At 37.5% G+C, this 20,369-nt stretch overlaps 1 protein-coding gene across 4 annotated transcripts in view; it reads left to right on the top strand.

The window, feature by feature from the left end:
* Positions 1 to 205: 205 nt before the first annotated feature.
* UNC5D (unc-5 netrin receptor D) overlaps positions 206 to 20,369 on the top strand; it is a 129,580-nt gene continuing 109,416 nt past the window's right edge. For all 4 annotated transcript variants that reach the window (XR_009960920.1, XR_009960921.1, XR_009960919.1 and 1 more), the window contains exon 1: positions 206 to 429. Coding sequence is in view for 1 of the 4 variants with exons in the window: in XM_062596761.1 (XP_062452745.1) it covers positions 324 to 429 (106 nt within the window). In the remaining 3 variants the exon portion in view is untranslated. The remainder of the gene's footprint in view (positions 430 to 20,369) is intronic.

Raw genomic sequence — 20,369 nt, forward strand, 5'->3', positions numbered from 1 at the left:
GCCCCGGCGGCAGCGCCCGCCCCACGCGCCTAATCGGCTGCGGGGGAGGGGCGGCTCGTTAGGGAGGCGGGCGGCGGGCGGCTGGCAGCGGCGCGGCTCCGCTCCGCTCCGCTCCCGGCCCGCCCTCGCCGCGCCCAGCGCCTCCCCGCACTCGGCGGGGCGGGGGCGGAGGGAGAGGAGGAAGAAGGAGGGGAGAGAAAAAAAAAAAAAAAAGAGGAGATTTCCCCGGCTTGGACTGCGGTCCGGAGCGTTCGAAAGGAGATTTACATCCCCTTCTGCTTCCCCCAGCCGGAGGGGAGAGGACCGGGAGTTGTGGGGACAGCATGGGCGAAGGGGCTGGAGGGAGAAGCTGCGTCCTGCGCCAGAGGCGGCGGCTGCTGCTTCTGCTGTTGCTGCTGGGGCTCTGCAGCTGGACAGCTGCCCTCCGAGGTAAGCGGGCGCCCGCCCTCCGGGCGCGGAGCAGCCGCGGCGCCCGCCTGCTCGCAAGTTTGCAGCGGGCGCGCTGGGCTCCGAGCGGTCCCACAGGTTGCTCCGCGAGGCAGCGGCGGCGGCAGCCCGCGCCCTTCGCGCCTCTGGGGAGGCGCGCGCGGAAAAACCCTTCCCTGAGGGCCCGGGACGGGGGCGCGGCAGGGTCCGTCCTGCCTTCCCTGTCGGCCTGCCCGCCCGGGGTCTGCGTGAGTACGTTAACGGAAGGGATGTCTGAGAACACCGCTGGAAAAATGCCACCCACGGGGGAAGAGGTGGGAGTCGGTAGAAAACATGTTTTGCTGCAGGACATCGTGTCCGGGAGTTAATTTGAGGTAGTGCGGTGGGAAGGACAAGCACAGAGGGAACGTCGTATTGGGGGCTGCGGCTCTGCCAGGAGTTTGAATCCTTAGAGTGGAGATGATTCACCACAAGGCTGCTAGCCTGATGGGCAGGGAGAGCTCTGGGCTATTAAGAAGCGTCCTTGAGAAAATGGTGGGGTTTGGGAGAATCAGTGACCTCCTCTGGACTAGAGTCTGGTGAGACTCTAATTGTCGAACAACACAAGTGTGTAAGATGGATATGCGTGGATATGTGCATGTTTGTGTATCTTTTACACACGTGTGGGTGAATGTTTAAGATCCTTGGAGTCTTAAGCATTTTTCTGCTAAATCACTTAAGTGAAATAATCTCTTCAGAGAAAATAGCCAAAGGATGTCAACAATTGCTTGTCACCTGGCATCCCTCATGCCTTGGCTGTTACACCTGGACTTCTCAAAGGATTGAGAATGTGCCTGGGAAGTAGGAGGCAGCAAGGGCAATACAGTGTTACGTTACTTTTGGAGGGTGATATCTGATGTTGCCAACACCTAAATTCTGTTTGGAATAGTATGCTCATTAAGGATGGCTTGTCTTTCCAGATCATAGTAATCTCTCAATCAGACTTTGTAGATCCTGAAAGATTCTCCTTAGTGTCTGCTATCTCAGCACCAGCCCCTCTGTGAAGGTCTCTCTTTGCATGCCTGTTATGTCTGTGCTGACATTTTTTTTTCCGTTGCACTTTTTTGATTTTGATCTTTGAAAAAACTTATGATTCATAAAAATGAGCTAAATGATGAGAACAGAGTGAATTCTAGTCTCTCTCTTTTTCTCTATAATGCATTTTTTACTGTTGCTTCCATCAAAATCTATCACTGACTGCAGAGGAATGTGTGTGCATTTAAATCAGTAGTGCAAGGTGCATATTGCCTTTGTTTTACACATTTGAACTCTGAGAGTTCTTGCACTGTGTGAAATGAGATCAGGATCAGGCCCTATAAGCACTTGAAACTTTGCACTGCAAATCATGTGCAGCAGGGCTACTCTGCTGTTGCTGTTAAGGAACATGTTTCAACTGCTTAATTAAAGTCTGCCATACAGGTCATTTCAGGTTCTTGACTGTAATAGAGTTGTTTCAGGGCATTATTATGAGGAATAACAGGATATTTTTAGACTCAGGTTACGTAGTTGTAGTCTCTTAGTTGTGATGTTACATAGTGTTTACTTGTAGCTTTAGCTGAAACCTCAGTTAACCTCGGTTACTGACCCACTGAGCTATAAGATTATGGTTTATGAAGTTGTCTGAAAACTGCCTCTCAAAGCAACTGTGTTCCAGGATTCTAATCTGAGTAGGGCTTAAAGAAAAATGAAAGCATTTTAGATAACCTTTATACTACGTTTTAAATCTATTGGAATGAATATACATATATAGTTTTGGGTTTCTGTTTTAAAGTAAATACTGCATAGATACAATAATTTGAAAATAAGAAGGAAGTCATCTTTGCATCTTTATCATCTGATGCACAGAAACTGTAATTTTGAGTTGCATGTATCTGAATAAAGATGTCTGTTAAATACAGACATTAGTTTTCTCTGTCCTCACATTAAAGCCTACAGCTATATGTTGTGTGGTATTTTTAGATCTGGGTACGTTTTGTTCTAAATAAGCATCATTTAGGAATTTTCCTGTTCTAATAGTACCTGTGCATTTACAGTACTGCATGGTAGCCACTGTATAGTGGTACTGATTTTGTTATGATAAAATGCTCCACAAAGCCATCTAATGGAACATGGGTGGGTCTGTGAACAACAAACTGTTGAAGAAAATACCTTCTTTCAATCTGAAAGTCTTTTTTTCTTTTTTAATTTCTTCTTTTAACATAAAAAGCACTGAAAATATGCAGTGTGGAAAGCTGCATATCTAAAGCGTTATTTTGGTTCTAGGAACTATGAAGACAACCTGGTTCCTGGACAACAGAGCTCTTGGGAAAAATAATACTGTTTTTAAAAAAGATAAAAGTAGCTAATTCTGTTGATACAGGAATAAATTCTGTGGTGAAGATAGGATGTATGTGCAAGTTAATTTGAGTCTTAATGGTACCTTTTGCCTTGCATTTTGCACTGTCCTTGCACAAATTATTTGAGCCTCCCTTTAATTCATTGTAACTTGGTTAGAATTTTATTTATATATCTGAATTCTATCCGTATTTGTGAAGTACTTCATCATCAATATCTTAGAGCTGTTTAAGAGCTAACACTGATGCTTTGGGGAATATTGCTGATCTGCTGTGGCCAGCTCTGTTTCTATGTGTACACTAAATTAATGAAGTGGGTTTTTTAGGTGTCCTGGTTTTTACATTGGAAAGGGAATATATTATTTCTATTGTTTTATTAGATTGTCTCAAGTTCTGTTTCTCTGTTCCTGATACCTGCTGAGAGTAAAGCTGTTTGATTTTTTTGTAAAAACGTTCAACAGTTTACTATTTGAATTTGAAGGAGAAGTATTTCTTACTTGTCAAGCCTATTTGATTACACAGTGTCAGCATATTGATCTATTTGATCTTAAAGTATGTCATTAACATATTGACTAGGTGTAGACTTGAAATATTTTTAACAAGTGATACAGGAATAAATAAAAATTAAGGGAAAGTATGAACAATATTTGTAGTTCTCTTGTGTAACTTTGTTCAGATCAGTCCATTCAGATGTGTGTTTTTATTTTGTTAGGACAAAACTTTCATTAAAATAACAAATGACATGCTCTGCCTCGAATTACGCATCATGCAGCATGATGATGCCTTACATATGTTTCTCAGTTGATATTTACATTATTTTAACTCTAGAAATGCTCAGAAAATAAACTTTCTGGTGAGTTTAACAGTTTATTATTCCTCTCAAATCTTAAGAATGATACAAGCTTGATGTGCTTGTGATACGGCATTGCTTTTGTTTTCATACATGGAGAAATTAAGATTTAGAAAGAAGACAGTTATCTAAAGCCACAGAAAACACTCGGAGACTCAGCGTTTCAACACTGGATGCACAGATTTTAGGATAGATAGTACGTCTATCTGTATGTCCTGTATGTTGTGGGTTTTTTTTTGTTTTGTTTTTTTGTTTGTTTGTTTGTTTATTTTAGTCGTCATCTGGTTTTTGCAGTCCTCCTGAAATTTTTATTCATCTATTACCATGTTGGTAATGTGTTGTAACATAGTTCGTGAGATAATTCAAAGAAAGAGTAAGTTGGAAGGTCTGAACATTTCTACTGAGTAGAAGACTGACTTTGGATATGAATATATTCTAATTGCATCTGTTACAGAACACTAATCCTAACAGTGATTCTTTTAATTTAATAATTAACTCTAATAATGCTCAAGTATATTACAGCTTTGCACAGAGAGTGCGCTTTGGATTTCTGGCATAAAGCAGGTCAGGATAGCAGTAAGTTTGCCTTGTATTACTCAAACAGAAAATCAGAGAGCTATGTGTGTGATGCTGTCAAGGAATTGAGATGTGCACAGCCTCCATCATATGCTTTCTTTCTAATATATACATTTCTGAAAATATTTCACTTCTGGAAGGACAGGATAATTCTGCCTTTAACGTAGTATGTTGCAGGAATACTTTTTTTCTTGACTTAATCTTCATAGGCATGTGCTTCTTCATATATTTTCGTGAGAGATGTGTAATTGCTGCCTTTTCAGATGTAGGGAGCAACGCTTGAGCTGTATGGGGGTGAAATGAGCTTTACATACTGTGAAAGAAAATGTCCATCTCCATACAGTAAGTTGGCATGGTATCAAGATGAATTTTCACCAGTGCAGAATAGAAACTACTCTGAGGATACTTTCACAGTGAATTACAGAAAGCAAACGCAGATAGTATGATACATGATAAAAGGGAAAATTACTTATGTGTAAAGGATCCCTCAGGGCCCCTTTTCTGTATTTTTAGTCCTGCTTTCTGGCGAAAGGTAGAGTCTGAGAAAAAGAGCAGGATTTTAACACCAGAGGCTGCTGTTTCAATTTTTTTAGATGCTGCTGCTCTTGCCGTAGAGCAGATGGTCAGATTCATCTGTATAATGTGGAAGTATTCTACTTTAAGAATGTTAATTGTCAAGTTGTATCATGTCCTTACCTTATAGCATGATTTTTTTTGTAGATATGCAATTTTTTGTACTCCATTGTATCTCATTAGAAGTCAGTAAACCACATTTTAGAGCATCTTGCAAGTAGGTATTGAAAATTGCTAACACTATGTGTGAATTTAGGTATTGTCATCCTTGTAATTTACCTGTACAGTTTTGATCAATGTCTGTTTTCGTCATCTTCCTGCCCTCTCCCTGCCCCCAAATCTCTTCTGTGGTCTTTTTTAGCACAATCCAAAAGTCTTCTTGATACAGGAGTTACTATTGTAGGCTCTTGGTCGGTCTAGTCCAGCTACTTACAAGAGAGTTTTTAGTTCCAAACATTTTGTAGGAACTTTAGAGAATTCCAGAGGGCAGCTATGCTAAAATATGCTACTTTTTGTCTATCTATTGTTTGTTTCTTTTTGAATTTTAAAAAGTCTCAGACCTCAGTGAAGCCCTGTTACTCTGAGTTCATCTTGTTCCATCTAAAAATTGTTAAAAATGGGAATGGGTATTTCCTTCAGGAAAATTCAGCATGCTTTGAATTTACTCAGCTATTAGCTTAGTTTTGAATTACTGAAGAGAATGAATAAGGGATATCTAATTAATCTGATTATACAACATATTTTTTCTTGCAGTGCTGTGTCTATTTCGAGGTAGGACAATAAGGAATTAACATGGTATCTCAGACAAGAAAATGTATGTGAGATTACATGGACACATTGTAAGTGTAATTTCAGTATACTGTTATTCTAGTCTTATATTTTACTTGCTCTAAAAAAAGAAAAACACCAAACAGCTTTAACATACATGTTTAAAAATCCTCATGTGAACATCTCATTGGAAACTTCCACTTAATGTGCAGTGGAAAGGGAAAAAAACAAGCAGTCAGTTACCTTCATTTCTAGATAATAATGTTCTGGGAAGACTTTAAAAGTCACAAACTTACTGCTTGCAAATGAATGGAGATGCAGCCTTGGACTGGGCAATTTTAGTCTGTTGGAATGGGAAATGGGACATCCTAATCGTAATCAACCACTTCGTTGGCTGCAGCTAAGTTAACTGTCTGAAAGAGAGCTGGCCTGTAGGAACAGTGGCTTGGCTGAAATACTAAATATGTGTTCTTTAAGTCTACTGTTTCACAGAAAATATGTTTTAGTAGAGGCTCTACCTTAAACAGGCTTGCAGGGCAACTTTGAAAGGTAGCAATGGCATGAACCTGTAGCTTCCAGTCTGTGAATGCAGCAGACCAGATTTCTGTACTGTCTGTGCAGAATACTTCCAGTAATTCGCAGTTCTATAACTGCAAGCAAATCATATGCTTACCTTGTCATAACTAGGGACTTACATGTTGAAGGCTTGGTGAGGACTTGAATATACCAGCAGTTTATTTTTAGTTCTGGAATTGAACTGTAACCTTAAAGAAAGTGACTTCATATTTTTCTGCTTCCAACAATTTTTTTTGAAGGTAACTCAAATTCTTCTTGTCCTGTATACAGTACCTGCCATAACTGTAATTCTGGTGTAATTGTAAATTGTTTTGATACTTTGAAGGCCCAATTGACACTGCAACACCTGAAGCACTATAATAAAAAAGCATAATTCATCTGCAGTTAATGCTTACTGAATGTATTTAGAAGTATAAAGTGTAATCAAAATGAATGAGACAAGAAATAGTGTAGCTGAGTGTTTTTCTTTTCTCCTTATCTATGCCTGTTTTAAAGAAACAGCAATAGGAACACATTTTAAAAACTGTTTTTGTCTTTTCTACCTGTTTAAGAATGAGAAGTCTTTCCAGTGGTTGAGAATCAGAGGAGAACTGCTTTTTGCCTTTATGTTGAATGTGAAATTAAAATAATATTTAACATGCTTCAATGTCTAACTTGTGTTGATTGCCAATTTTAAAAAAGTTTTTGAAAAACTTTTATCTCAGTTGATTAGAGTTCTGTCTCTAGAATACTCAAAATACTTTGATTTTTTTCTGTGTTCGTTACTGTGCTCTTTGACTTGCTACACAGAAAAAACGGAAATATACATACAGCTTATTTGTAAATGATTAAAGGAAGTACTCATTTTCTAGTTGAATATGCCTGTTTTTTTTTCCTCAGTGGAAAATGCTAAAACCTTTATTCTGTGAGTTTTTCTGCATATATAATTACTTGAATCCTGGCAGAGAATAAACATAAAAAGAGCAAACATGGAGATTTCTTACAGATTGTCAGCAGTTATTCACAAAATTACCTTTCTACTTGCACCATTCCTAATAATAAATTGCATTATGGAAAAACAAATTTTCCCCAGTAATTGAATTCAACCTCTTACATAAAAGCTTATCTGATTTGCAGTTACACAGATGTGTCTGTGACTTTTATGGTGACAAATGCTTCATGATAACTATGTTCTAGGCCAGACTTAAAACTGCTGAAGATCTGTGGTGAGCCATTACCCTTTGAAATATTAATTTTAGCTTCCAGTTCAGGAGGTATTTGTTTTTGATGACATATTGTAAGGTATTAACTGCTGCTGACATATTTTGAGTTGGAGTTTCTTGTTTTTGTCTTTTACCCTCACTGTATGGAGAGTGGACTGTTTGCATAGAATAAAAATGTTAATGTTGGATAGCAGTTAACAACCCTTTGCCTGTCAAAACTATGTACTGTAGATCAGTAATGACTGTAGTGAACACGCTGGAAGACACTAGGTGGTGCATATTTTTAATGCATGTCATTCCTCTTTAGCACTGTGTTCTAACAGAAGACTTCCATGTAACATCCTGAATGTTTTTATGCACGTTATGTAGTCCTAAAATCTAAGTCATCTTTAAAAAATATAGGTGCATTTCTAATTCTAAAGTTTAATTATTTTTCCTAGATGATTACACATTTTTAAAGGCTTTGTGGGTTTCCATTTATGTGATTCCTAGGCAAATGATCAGCAATTTCTTTTTCATAAGGGAAAGAGCGAAAGTAGCCTACAAATACTCTAGTGATAATCAGAACTGGAAAAAAAAAATCTTACCATTGATAAATTATGGAACTTTCAGAGTCAGTAGGTGAAATCTATAGTTCTAAGTCACTGAAATGGTGTCAGAGCTGCTGGCCATTAGTATTATTTTTGTCTGCTGTGTCTATTCCAAATTGTGTTAGGCTGGGTTTTTGGGGGGTGGGGTGGGGGAGGGAAGGGAGGGAGGGAGGGATGCCAATAATCATCTGGTAATAATTTATGATATTAAACCTGGCACTTATTTTTTTTTTTTTTATTTCTGAGAGAATGCAAGCATCTCAACACTTACTGCAAAGGGCTATACTGGTAATTTTGTATCATGAAAAATTTCCAGGACTCAATTTAATTTTGATAAGCGTAAATGTGAAACTGACCTTTTGAAAGGTTTTGTGAATAAAATAGCAGGAAACTCCGTATTGCTAGAACAATCACTAATCTTGTAGCAAGGACCTTCGCTTAGACCCCAAAGAGTCGATGTGTAAGTTTTGTCTTTGGTCACTTTTGTTTTCACATCTGGGTCCAAGAAAAGTTGCTATAAAATGTTCTGTTGCTGGAGTGTGGTGGTTTCTCAAGGGAGAAAGTAAGAGAGATTGCTTAAAACTTTGAGGTTACTCCATTGCTGGAAATGTGCTGGCTTCACTCTTAAGAGCAGAAGGTTATCTGTGCATGTAAACCTGCATTATTTAACCCTGTATTATAGGGAATACATGCTTATTCATGTACTCGTTCTGTTCATGTATTCTTTCTTGTCCTGCTTTTTAGGCTTTTCAGAAATGGAAAGCAAATTCACTAATGCTAGTGTGATTTCTAATGGTTGTAGTAAGTTAAATGTGGAAACAAGTTAGTATTTTTCTGCTTGTCTTTTGATAACCTAGTTTATGTTTTTACTACTCCCGAGGAACTTGCTGAATGCGCAGAGGTGTTTCATTAATACCAGCTTTACCACAGTAACAGCAGAACTCTTTGTAGGCCCGTTGTAATATTAAAAATGTAGGATTTTGTGTCAAATGAGCTAACAAAATAAAAAATGAATTTGAAGTATTTAATCTGTCAGCATCAATGAATCTAAGAGGATTATCATTCCATTACTGCTAATAGATCTTTTCTAAAGATAACTTTGGTACTTGACTTGTCTGTTTCTGTAAAGATTGTTACAGATCTAATTCAGGCTACAATTTAAACTGCTCTATTTAGATTGAATCTGGGAGTTAGTAATATGGTACCTTGCTTTTGTGGTGCTTGGTAACTTTACTTTAGTAACTTGAATACAAGCTCCAATCCTTGCATCTTCATAAGGACTGTGTAGTGTTTTCTGTTTTCAGTTATAGTAAGCATGACTGTAACAGTTAAAATTTGAAAACTGTATTTTAACGAACTACATGCTAACCTCTCCTTTCCACCTTTCTGAGGAATTAGGGAGGAGTTGGAATGGCAAAAATAAAATTAAGCATTACCTTTATGATGGATATCTTCCTCCTGCAGTTAAAAAGAGTAACAAAATTCCTGTTGACTTACCCTGTTGTAAGAAAAATGTCCTGCAGACTGGGATTCTCAGCTTCTGAGTCACCAGGTGTTTGTCTAGTTCTTCCAAAGGACAGGGATGTGTTTTTTGGAGATAAGCAGGTAAAGCTTCCTTGATACTTTAAAGAGAAAGGCGTACGATTGTCTCCCCTCCTCCTGCCTCGACAAACTCTACAGGTAGGAGGGAGAAGAGTACATGGTGGATAAACCTTCTGATTTTAGATGGAGTCTGGGTTATAGCTTTCTATGTAAGTAAATGTAAAAATGCAGGTACAGAGGTCTTGAGTTCCAACAATTAGCATTATTGTAGCAAAGAGATACTTCATGGTGACAGATATTAGAGTCACTTAAAACCAGCAGTTACATTCCCATTCTCACATCATATGCTGAATTTCTCACTAGAAAACTGTCACAAGATTTTGTGGTATACATGGGATTCCACTAAGTTTTATGTGCAGGTTAGAAAGTGTGTTTTGAGTAGCAGAGAGGCTTTATTAGTGCTTGATTTGAGAAATTTTCTTCATCCACATCTGGGTGGACTGGTGTTCCCATTGCATATAGTATTTAGCAGATGCCTAGCTCTTTCAGAAGACACGCCAGAGATTGCATGTAAATGAAGACTGCATCCACCCCTTACAGCTGTAATCATCTCCCAGATTAGCATGGCGGTGCTGTAACTTGTGATGTCAGACTGAATTTGATGGCAATTGAAGCTCTACCGATTACTTCAAAAATTGTTTCTGTTCTGTGAATAAATTAAAGGATTTTCAGTCTCCAATATTTAGTTCACTTTAGATCACTGTTTCGAATCATCAGGGTTTTAAAAAGATGAATATGTTAAATGTGGAAAAGGTGGCATGCATTATAAGAGCAAGATTCCTTTGCAAATTGAGTAGTGATGTAATACCACTGCAGGAGAGGAGAAGACTAGTAAAATAGGGTAAATGGAGACCACAGTATTCTTGAGTCTTGTCACTTACTGCTTTGATACAAGGTTATTTCTGTAACTAAGAGACATTTCCAGCTGAAAGATTCAGCAGGTATAACTGATTTGTGTGTGTGTATTTGAAATACAACCATGCTTTTTACACCTTTACCCCTTGAAGATACGAAAGCAGTCAAGATTTTATGTTTTTTAAAGGGTAGGAACAACATCAGTGAAAGAGGGTGGGGTGCAGAAAACTTACTGCTCTGTTGTCTGAAAGTGCTGTCACTGAAATACTCTGTATAAGTGAATACTCTCTATAAATGTTCTCCAGCAGCTTCTGTGTGGTTGAAAAGGTGGTCAAGCTGAAAGGTGAGAGAGCTTCTTTCTGCTGACCAAATATTAACATTTGTCTGAAAGTGCATCGTGAAGGATATTTACACTTTCTCCTCCTTCTCTTTCTCTTAGAGTTGCACCTCATGCAAAAGAATAAATAAGAAATATTCTGGAGCTAAATTCAGAGTCCTGCTATCCAGCATAGTGGTGGCTAGCCAACTGACAACCCGCATAAATGAAATCATAGCCATTAAGAACCTGGCAGACCTATTCTCAAGTGAATTTTTGCCTTTGGAGTGTCAGTTATAGTTAAAGTCTTTTTAGTCCTGCAGGGGAAAAAGGTACGCCTGTCATGATGGAAGCAAATAACAGCCACTGTGTGCTTCCATTATATCTGGCTGCATTTTACCTGCTGCTCTATCATGCAACTTGAAATATTCCGTCATCCTAGCCTGTCATGCTTAACCTCTGAAACAACTTAACATGAGAAACTCACAAAAGCTGCTAGGAGGAGATAGGACTCTTACTGTTTTTGTTCATATTTTCAACCCTTGCTTTCTATACAATAAAAACTCACAAAACATTCTGACAGCTCACATGCAGGTTTCTTAACTCTTTGAAAATTTTGTATTTAAAACATTTTATTAAAAGTAAAAATTGTCAAATGGGAATTAAGCTTTTGTTTTCCTACTGTGCAGACAGGAAGGGACCTCATTAATCCAAGAGGTGTTATGGAATGGGGAGAGTGATTCACTTCATTTTTTTCAGTGCAAATTTTCTCCTATAGCTGGAAATAAACAACTAGTTTTTGGTGGTGGTTTTCCTTTCGTTCATTTGTTTTAAACTAGTAAGTCACAGGATGACGTGATGCATCCAACCAAAACACTGGCTTGTACACATATGTGAGCAGACTTGAGCAAGAGTTTGCTACCCTGCAGGTCTTTTTTTCCATGCCATGCAGAAGGAATACAGAAAGGGAAGCAATGATTGTTGTCTACTCCAAGTGAGATTTGTGAGAATCATCTTTGATCAAAAAATGGGAACCCAATACTCTGATCTGGCTTCTGATAATTTTAAGTAGGGCTGATCTTCTCTTTTCATGGCTATTTGTATAAGATGGATTCCATCTGAAAAGACTTCTGAAATTTTGGGAGAGCAAAAATCTCCAGTGTTGCTTGAGCACCGTAGTGATATTCTGTCTCATTTGGACTCCTGCATTCTTTAAGTAAGCTGTAATACTTTGTGATGAGGACTCAGTATTGAGACCTACCTGATGATGATATATGGTAATGGCTCATAATGGTTTTCATGAGTTAGCCTGACCCAGTAGGCAGTTTAAAATTCATGTACAGTATCAGCTGCAAAACAATGTCAAAACCTGTAAGAGAGGGGGGGGGGAGTGATAGTTATTTCAACAAGTATTGACTTGTACTTTAGCTCTTCTTTGTTCCTATTTATTTCATGGAAAGAGGCTTATGAAACATTTGTGGCAGTGTATTCCACATGGTGTTCAGAGAAAAGACTCAGGAGTCTGTTCCCAGGGTAGCCATTGATGGGAGAATGGAAAGCAAGTGTCAAGTAAAAGCAATAGGCACTTATTTATAGTGGAAAGAAACACTATGAGCATTGCTCACCTGTCTTAAGAAGGAGAAACAGAAAAAAAAAAAAAACCCACTGCATTCTTGTAGATCTCTATTTGTAACACAAACACAAAAGCATTAAAAAAAATCAATTTCTTATAGACTGTAAATTGCTCCCAGCCTGCATCCTGCTTTGCCAAGTACAGGACAGTTGCCAGTATTGTGTTTCAGTTGCATGTCTCAGCAATGACTAATGAGCAATTGTGCAGATTTGGAATAGTACCATCTCCAATTTAGTCATCTTATGCTAGTTAATAACCTGGACTGTTGCATTGCACATTGGTGTCTCCTCTTCTTCCCCCCACCCACCAATTTATTTACATCTTTTTAAAATGACTTTGTTATACTTCTGAAAGATAAATTCTAGTGGAGACAGGCTGCAGTAGCTGTTGGCTTTCCCATAGGCAAAGTTCCCTGGCTTCCAATTAGCTGCAGAAGAAATCCATCTGACAAAGAAATAGAAGAAGAAATTCATATACTCAGTCCTATATAATCAAGACATAAACAACCCTAGAAAATGCATAAAGAGGGTCAGCAACAGTGATTTAAATATTTTATATTCTGCAGACAGAGTATACTATTTTTGGAAATGCAGGAGGTAGTCATATATTCCAGTTTTATACATGACCCAGATTATAATTTTTGCCTAATATTAAACAGACAGGGTGTTCTATAATACTTTCTATTTTAACACTTCAGTACCAGTGTTGCTGTGGCTTAGTAAAATATTTCAGGAAAGTTTGGCTTATGCTTTTAGTTCTTCTTGGTTAGTTTTCTTGAGTGTTAGAAAACCTCTTTTACCCATTTCATGAAAAGATTTTCTCCTGATCATTAAAGCTTCTTAAGACTTGTTTGAGAGACATGATTACTTTGCACACACTTCTCTTTTGCATAAGTATATGCAAAATTATATAATAACCACTTGTTAATAGTTTTTACTAAGTTAAATTTATGGTGTTAATTTGTCCTGTAAAAATTCTAAAACCTTTTTTTTAATATGATTAGAATTACAAAAAAGCAAGGTGCTATGCTGTTCAAATATCACAGCATTCACAAATTAAGTTGGATAAGTTGCATTTCTTTTTTAAATTAATTTATTAATCTTTATTTATTTTTTAGGCCAGCTGTTTGGTCTGTTAGCCAAAGAACACACCTTTTATTGGTGTACCTAGATTTTTTTTCATACCACTAGCTGTTTCTTTAGAACTGGTGGTCTTGTGATGATACAGCTTCAAAAATAAGAGTACTGGCTGCCTCAATATTTTTTATTTTTTTATCTCATTGACTCTTATTACAAAATTGCAAAGAGTTTATATATAATAGATTTTTGGCAAACATATTTCTATTTTTGTATGCCAATATGCTTATCAGCTGTTCTGTAATTATTCAAAAATTCTATTGGTCAGTTGTTATCTAAATATATAAAACTGCTTTTAAGTTCTGGAGCAAGAAAGGTTAGAGCCTGAATATCATTTCCTTGTTTCACTGAATTGCTGAGATATTAATGGGATTTGCATCTCCTCTATTTTCCATTATTAACTCAGCAAGATTGAACCACTGTGGTTATTTTCCTTGATTTATTGCACTCCATCATTATTACCCTTGATTTGGTTGTTTATGTATCCTATTTCTTTGCAGAAATGATTTTCCTGAATTTCACTTCTATCAGAAAACTTTGGAGAGAATAATTTCCAAAGATACCGTAATGAAGCTAAATAACAATTTTTTCCCCTTTGAAGTGCTGTCAGCATCTTGATCAGACTTGACTTTCTACTGCAGTCTTGTCAGTGTTCTTCTGGATTCTACATTGACAATAGTTAAACTTTCAGTGTGCTGACAATACTGGCTATCATGCTGTATTCAGGAGATTTTTTTTTCTCTTCTGTCTGTATCTACACAGGCCTTGTCTTAAGGCTGTAAATCTGCCATGGTCTACATCCCTCCTGTGTCCAAGCCATATACAGGCTTTTTGTGGAGAGAGCCTGTGAGAGTCTCTCTGTAGGTGCGCTCACCTTCGGAGGGCGCTGAAACATTTGGAGATCTCTTGGAGTCCCAAAAGTTACCTAGCATAGGTAACTTTATGCTAGTTGTTACCTAGCATAATGACAAGGACTCCTAGACACTCTGAGTAAAATAGATAATATTTTACTGAAAATAATTCTGCACTTGAAGGCAATCAGAATAGATAACTTGAATAGACAGGTGTCTTTCACCTATGAATATCCGTATCAGACAGTTGTTCTATCTCTCATGGCCAGACTGATATAACAGTACAGAACTATACTAATAAAGTTTGAGAAATTCTTAGTAATGCTACAAACTAATACATTATTGCTTATCAGATATATGAATGTTGTGTTTCAATGTTTGCTTTTTTAAAAAGAACTTCAGAAGAATGTATTTGTCTTGCAGATTTCCTAGCTTTTCAGAAAGGACTGAAAAATGCTTTCTGGAACTCTAAGAAACTGTCTTCTCTTAAATCTGTCTTGACAACTGTTTAATGGTATTATCATCACAAATAGACTTCACCAGTGCTGGAGAAATCTGAGCAATTTTAAGTGACGTCAGAGTTCATGGAGGCTTGCTGTCTAGAGAATAGCTAGATTAAAGACTGTAAAGGTTAAACTCATCTTGTGAACTGTAAATAGTGGAACTGCTGATGGAAGGAATGTATCTAATATAGTAAATGGAAGCACTATAGGCCAGAAAGTGAAGGTAGTAGAGTAAGGTGGAAAGATAAAGGTATTAAAGACGACGAAGTCAGAGGCATGAATGCTTTGATTAAGATGTTAGTGTGCAATCCAGAAATGCGGTTTCAGCTTCTGATCAGCATTTTTCTGATCAGCCTAATTCCTGTGACCATGCAGAAGGATCATCTGGTTTCCCCATTTCAAGCTCTTACCTTACTTTTTCAGCTTAAGCTTTTGGGATAGGATTTCAGTGTTTGTGGTGTGGGGAAAAATGGAAGCACATAACTCATTAAAATCATTCTTGAATCATTCAATCTCTTGGACAGCTGCTTTTGCTCTGATCTGGAATAGGTTGTGAATGAAATGTATGTGATGATCAGATGGCCATCTATTGGACTTTGGGAACATGTCCATCATTAGTGATTAGTGTCCATCACTGGCACTGATTTAATTACTATTTGATTATTTCTTCTCTGAACTTGTTTCATTTTCAGAGGCCGGTACAAGGTTTAGACTTGATGTGTTTTAGTAAGGACAACAGGTGAAAGCTTTTAGGCTGCTTATAAGCTGTCTGGATTAGATCTCTTTAAAAATAATTTTGTTTAAGGACATTATATTAAATAGCCTTAAATCACTTACCAAATAAGTCTGCCATTGTGTCACTTATTTTAAAATTCAAAAAATTAAAGTAGACCTTGTACAATGTTGCACATTCTTTAAAAAAGGTGCACCTTTCCATGGTGCATCTTTACCACAGTCCTAGTACTGAATATATTACAGACTTTCTTTCTCGGACTCACCCCTCTGATCCTCCAATTACTCCTGGACTTTATATTTCATTCCAGGATGCCACAACATTATGCAAAACATCTTTTATTTTAATGCTTTTTCTATATTTTCATGAATAGACAGGAGACATTTTGCTGCTGTTAAGGGTCAAGTATTATGGGCTGCCATTATGACCTGACTTTTGTGAGAGCCCTTCTCTTTTCAGAAAGGTAATGTGATGTTTGTTGATGCTTTAGAGAATTGCAGTGTGTCCTGAGCCAAACGTATTGCTTAAAGTCTTATATGTGACCCAAATACAGACTACAGACTTTTTTTTCCTCTCTCCCTGTAAAGTGTTAGGTAGCTTAGAGAATGCATTGTTAAATGTTGCTAACTCTAGCATCAAAGTTTCTGTATTGTGCTTTGGTATTAAAACAGTAAATAGAACAGTACTGACATGTTTGATATGAACTATGCTTCTTTTCAGGGCCCAAATTTATGTCTTTCAGCTGACTTTTAGTTGACACTACCTTCCACACCCCCCCCCCACCACCACTGAAGTAGGAATCTGAGTGGTGCCAATTTCTAAAACATAGAACAAACCCAAAAGTCAGCTAAATGATGTGTGTTGTTTCTTGTTGTTGCTTTTGTGTAAGCAATACTCTGTTGTTGCTTTTATGTAAGCAATACTCTGTTATGCATACTTTAATAATATTACATACTTTATTAATAATACTGTGTCTATCTCTGTCATGGTTCTGTTTCTTTCTCACATTAAAAACAAAGGATATTAGTTTGCCTTTCTCAAGGAAGGGCATTGATCTGCTCATGAAGAGGTCTGGCTTACAAACCTTGTGAAATCTAGAGGAAATCTTTGATTGGCATGGAAAATTGCCACGGACTTGACTTTGCATGCTGTAACCTCACCAGAGATTCGTTTTGATGCTGTTTTGTTTCCTGCTAATATAAAAACAAAAGTTACTGCATTCCCAATTACTACTTTATCTGTTGTATACATGATCCCTTGGGAAGACGCTTGCTTGTAAATGATTTACATGTTTGACAGCATGTTTCTTTTCACTATGTTAGAAATGTAGGACAGTATTTGTCAGTAAGAGAGGCCCTCTCTTCATTTTCTGTTCTCTTCTGCAGGTGGATAATTATATTCGCAGGTCCAGAAGAAAAATCTGATGTCATGCAATTTTCATTAATTTTGTAATAATGTAATCTCTGTCAAGGAATGTAGAATGAATCAAAACCTAAATGAGAATGACTTTTTAAATAATAAAATAGTTGCATGCAGCTAAGCTTCAGTGCATTATCTTTCAGACTCCTGAAGCTGTTAAAGTTGGAAAGTTGTAGTACATCTCAAAGGAACCATTTTTAGTTTAATATATTAAATTACATTAAAATTAAAGTGTAAAAATAGCTTCTCCTAAATTATATCTGCAGCATGTGACTTCTCAGGTCTATTTATTTTTTTTTATCCTGCTAAAGTTATGAGTGAAAATGTTACAAGCTTTTTCTATTATATACATGGTGAAAACCAATTAGTCTTGCAGTGCTGGGCCTAGAAACCTGCTAGTGTAATGTAATCAGTCATGAACAAAAGAAAGTTATTAGAATCATTTACAGTAGGCTACTCTGGAAGCCATGGAAATGTATTCAGTTCATTGAAGCCAGAGACTCTGGGAAGCTCCAGTGCAATATTTCTTCCCCTCCTCCAATCTCCAGAAATGCAAAGCATGCCCTTTAGGTCCCCCATGAGACTGGGGAACTGAAAAACTTTAATGCTTAAGTAAATTGTCTGCGTCAGGTTGAAAGAAGTAGGACCACCACAAGCACTTCTGAGAAAAAGGCCTCTTACCAAAAGAGAGAGAACATCTATACACAGTATGAACCAAAGTTGGGGCAGGGGGTAAGCAGGAAGTGTTAAGATAAGCTGAATAAAGATTGAAAAGATAAGTTCAAAGATGTATGTGTATCTGATGTATATTATATTGTCTGAAAAGTGGCACAGAAAATAGTCAAATATGGAGACAGTAGTACCTATTAAAAGCGCAAATAAAATCGCTGCCTTGCTAAGGGAGATAACAGCAAAATAGTAAAGAATTTCTGTTTAGGAAAGCCCTACGTTTGGTTTCTACTTAGTGTTCCAATACCCGGAAAAGTTACTGAGATGAGGTATTCAATAATGCCAGTTTGCTGCATATTTATAATGGACAAAATTCTTATCTCATTAGGGATCACAGAACAATAGGCAAGCCCACTGGAAGATGAGAATACCTCCTACAGCCTTGTGTAACCTGATAGCCACTCACAATTATAAAGTAAAATTTGTTTGCGAGATACTGTCAACACAGCAATCCTCTGCAATTATTTATACTTTATGCTGAAGATGATTAATCATGTATTGTTTTACATAAACCTAGAATAAAATATATTCCATATTAGTTTTATAAGTAGTTGATGGCTTTGAATTGTGAGTCATTTCTCAGTGTTGACTGTATCATACTGAAGACTAGAATATAGTGTTAAGGGACAAAAAATAAGTCATTTTTTACTTAACTAGTCCCACAAGTCACCCTAGTCCTCCTAGTTTTATGCTTTTTGTAAGAACAGAATAGCTTTTGAATAAACATTGGCCTTTGTTTTCTGCATAAACTCATAACATAAATGCTACGCTTTGAATTAACAGCTAGTACTGATTAACTGTCAAAAATAAAAGCATTGGTAGGATGGGGGAAAAAACTTCAGGAATTTTTATTTTTAACATTCCAAACCACGTTTCTGATGAACCTGCTTGTTCCCAGAATGTCTGTGATATCTGTAAAATAAGAATTTTCTGTCTTGACTGCAGGGGAGACTATATGTTTGCAGTATCCAGCATATGCTTGAATGGGATTATAAAACTTCAGGGAACTGGGTTTCTCTTCTTTCATTGCTAGGTCAGCTAGATAAATGTAGCCTGGGTTTGTAGTGGCCCAAAGCATTGATCATGGGAGTTACCAGCTTTAGTTTAGTGCCTTGTCTTTAACTGACCTTGTTCCAAGCCATCATCACAGCTGTATTGATCTGAGCCCTTGTCACTTTCAGCAAAATCATTTTAAAATGAATCATTGGCTATGTCTCTACCACTCTGAGCAGACTCTATAGCCTACAGAGCAGCTGAAAGTATAGTTTGCATTCTGTTCCTCTTCCATTTGTAAAATTTTGTCCTGACAGCCTTCGTGAGCATACTTGATGGCAATGTGAACATATCAAACATACTCCAAAGGGTGCATTTTGTCTATGCCCAAGCCCATGCTTGCAAGACTGTAGGACGGAAGGCAGATGAGTTTTGTCCAGCGGAAAACTTTGAGGCCATATATGTGCTCATTAAGACATGAACTCTTGTCTTAACTCTTGTAGGGTTTCAAATTTCACATAACTTGGGAAAATCATTTCTGACTACAGCGGTGTTCATGGAATCAGTTTTTGGATAGAAGGAGTCTGATTATTCTGCCAGGAAAGCTCACTTGTGCACTTGCGATGTCTTTATAGTGCCTCAGTATGATACCTTGCTAGATACTTTACAATATCTGCCTGCGATTAGCTGTGTATCTTCACGTAGCTGTGGAATTGAATAATGTAACGAGAAAAAAAAAAAAGGATTCTGAATTTATTGGTGGCTGTTGCTCAGAGTACAGTGGGAATCTGAGAAATTAACAAAGATTTCAAGTCTAGTTTTAATGAAATTGTTCAGAATGGTAATGGTGTTGGTCGCTGCCCTCTTGAATCACTATTGTGTCCCAGCAGGAATAGTTGTATGACAGTTGCCTCCTGACTGGCAAATGGAAAGGTTCAACTAGGAACCTTCAAGGTGAAAGAACAAGGTTCTGCCACTGGTGAATGGCTACAGATCATCTTGTGGACCAGGCAAAGCGGAAAGATGAGTGCACTTGGCCTCTCCAGCAAATTATAGAACCATTTATTCAGAGAGCATTGTTCTGTTTTCCGTTTAAAGAGTAATTTAATTGCATGTGCATTAAGCTTTTCTTAGATGGATCACTAATGTCAGTGATTCAAAAACCATGACCTCTGCTCTGTAAACTCTTCTCAAAGGCTTGCAAAAATATCTAAGCTGCATAACCATGTCTTCTCAAAGGCTTGCAAAAATATCTAAGCTGCATAACCATGATGACATAATTGTCAAATACGTAATTGTGCTTTGACTGCCTGTAACGCTTGCTGTCGCTTGAAAATGTCAAAAACTGCTACCGCAGGCTATGCAGTCATTAAATATCAGTCCATGGTATGTTCTTTGCTTGATCAAACAGCATCAGTTATCCTCAGCTGTATTAAATTTTTATATCTTGTGTGCTAGTGAATGCTTTCTGTTGACTTGGGATCCTTTTTAAGCTTTGTGTCTGCAGCCTCTGAATCAGATTCTAGAGCACTGAATTGTTCTATGGAATTGGATTTGGAATCCTCTAAAAGAATTCAGGATGAGACCAGTGATAACGTGTTGCTAACTTACGTTTTTCAGAGCAGAGGAAACCTTCTTAGAATATGATCTTTACCCACTTTTTTTT

Source organism: Rhea pennata, chromosome 28 (assembly GCF_028389875.1).
Source record: "Rhea pennata isolate bPtePen1 chromosome 28, bPtePen1.pri, whole genome shotgun sequence".
NCBI lineage: Eukaryota > Metazoa > Chordata > Aves > Rheiformes > Rheidae > Rhea > Rhea pennata.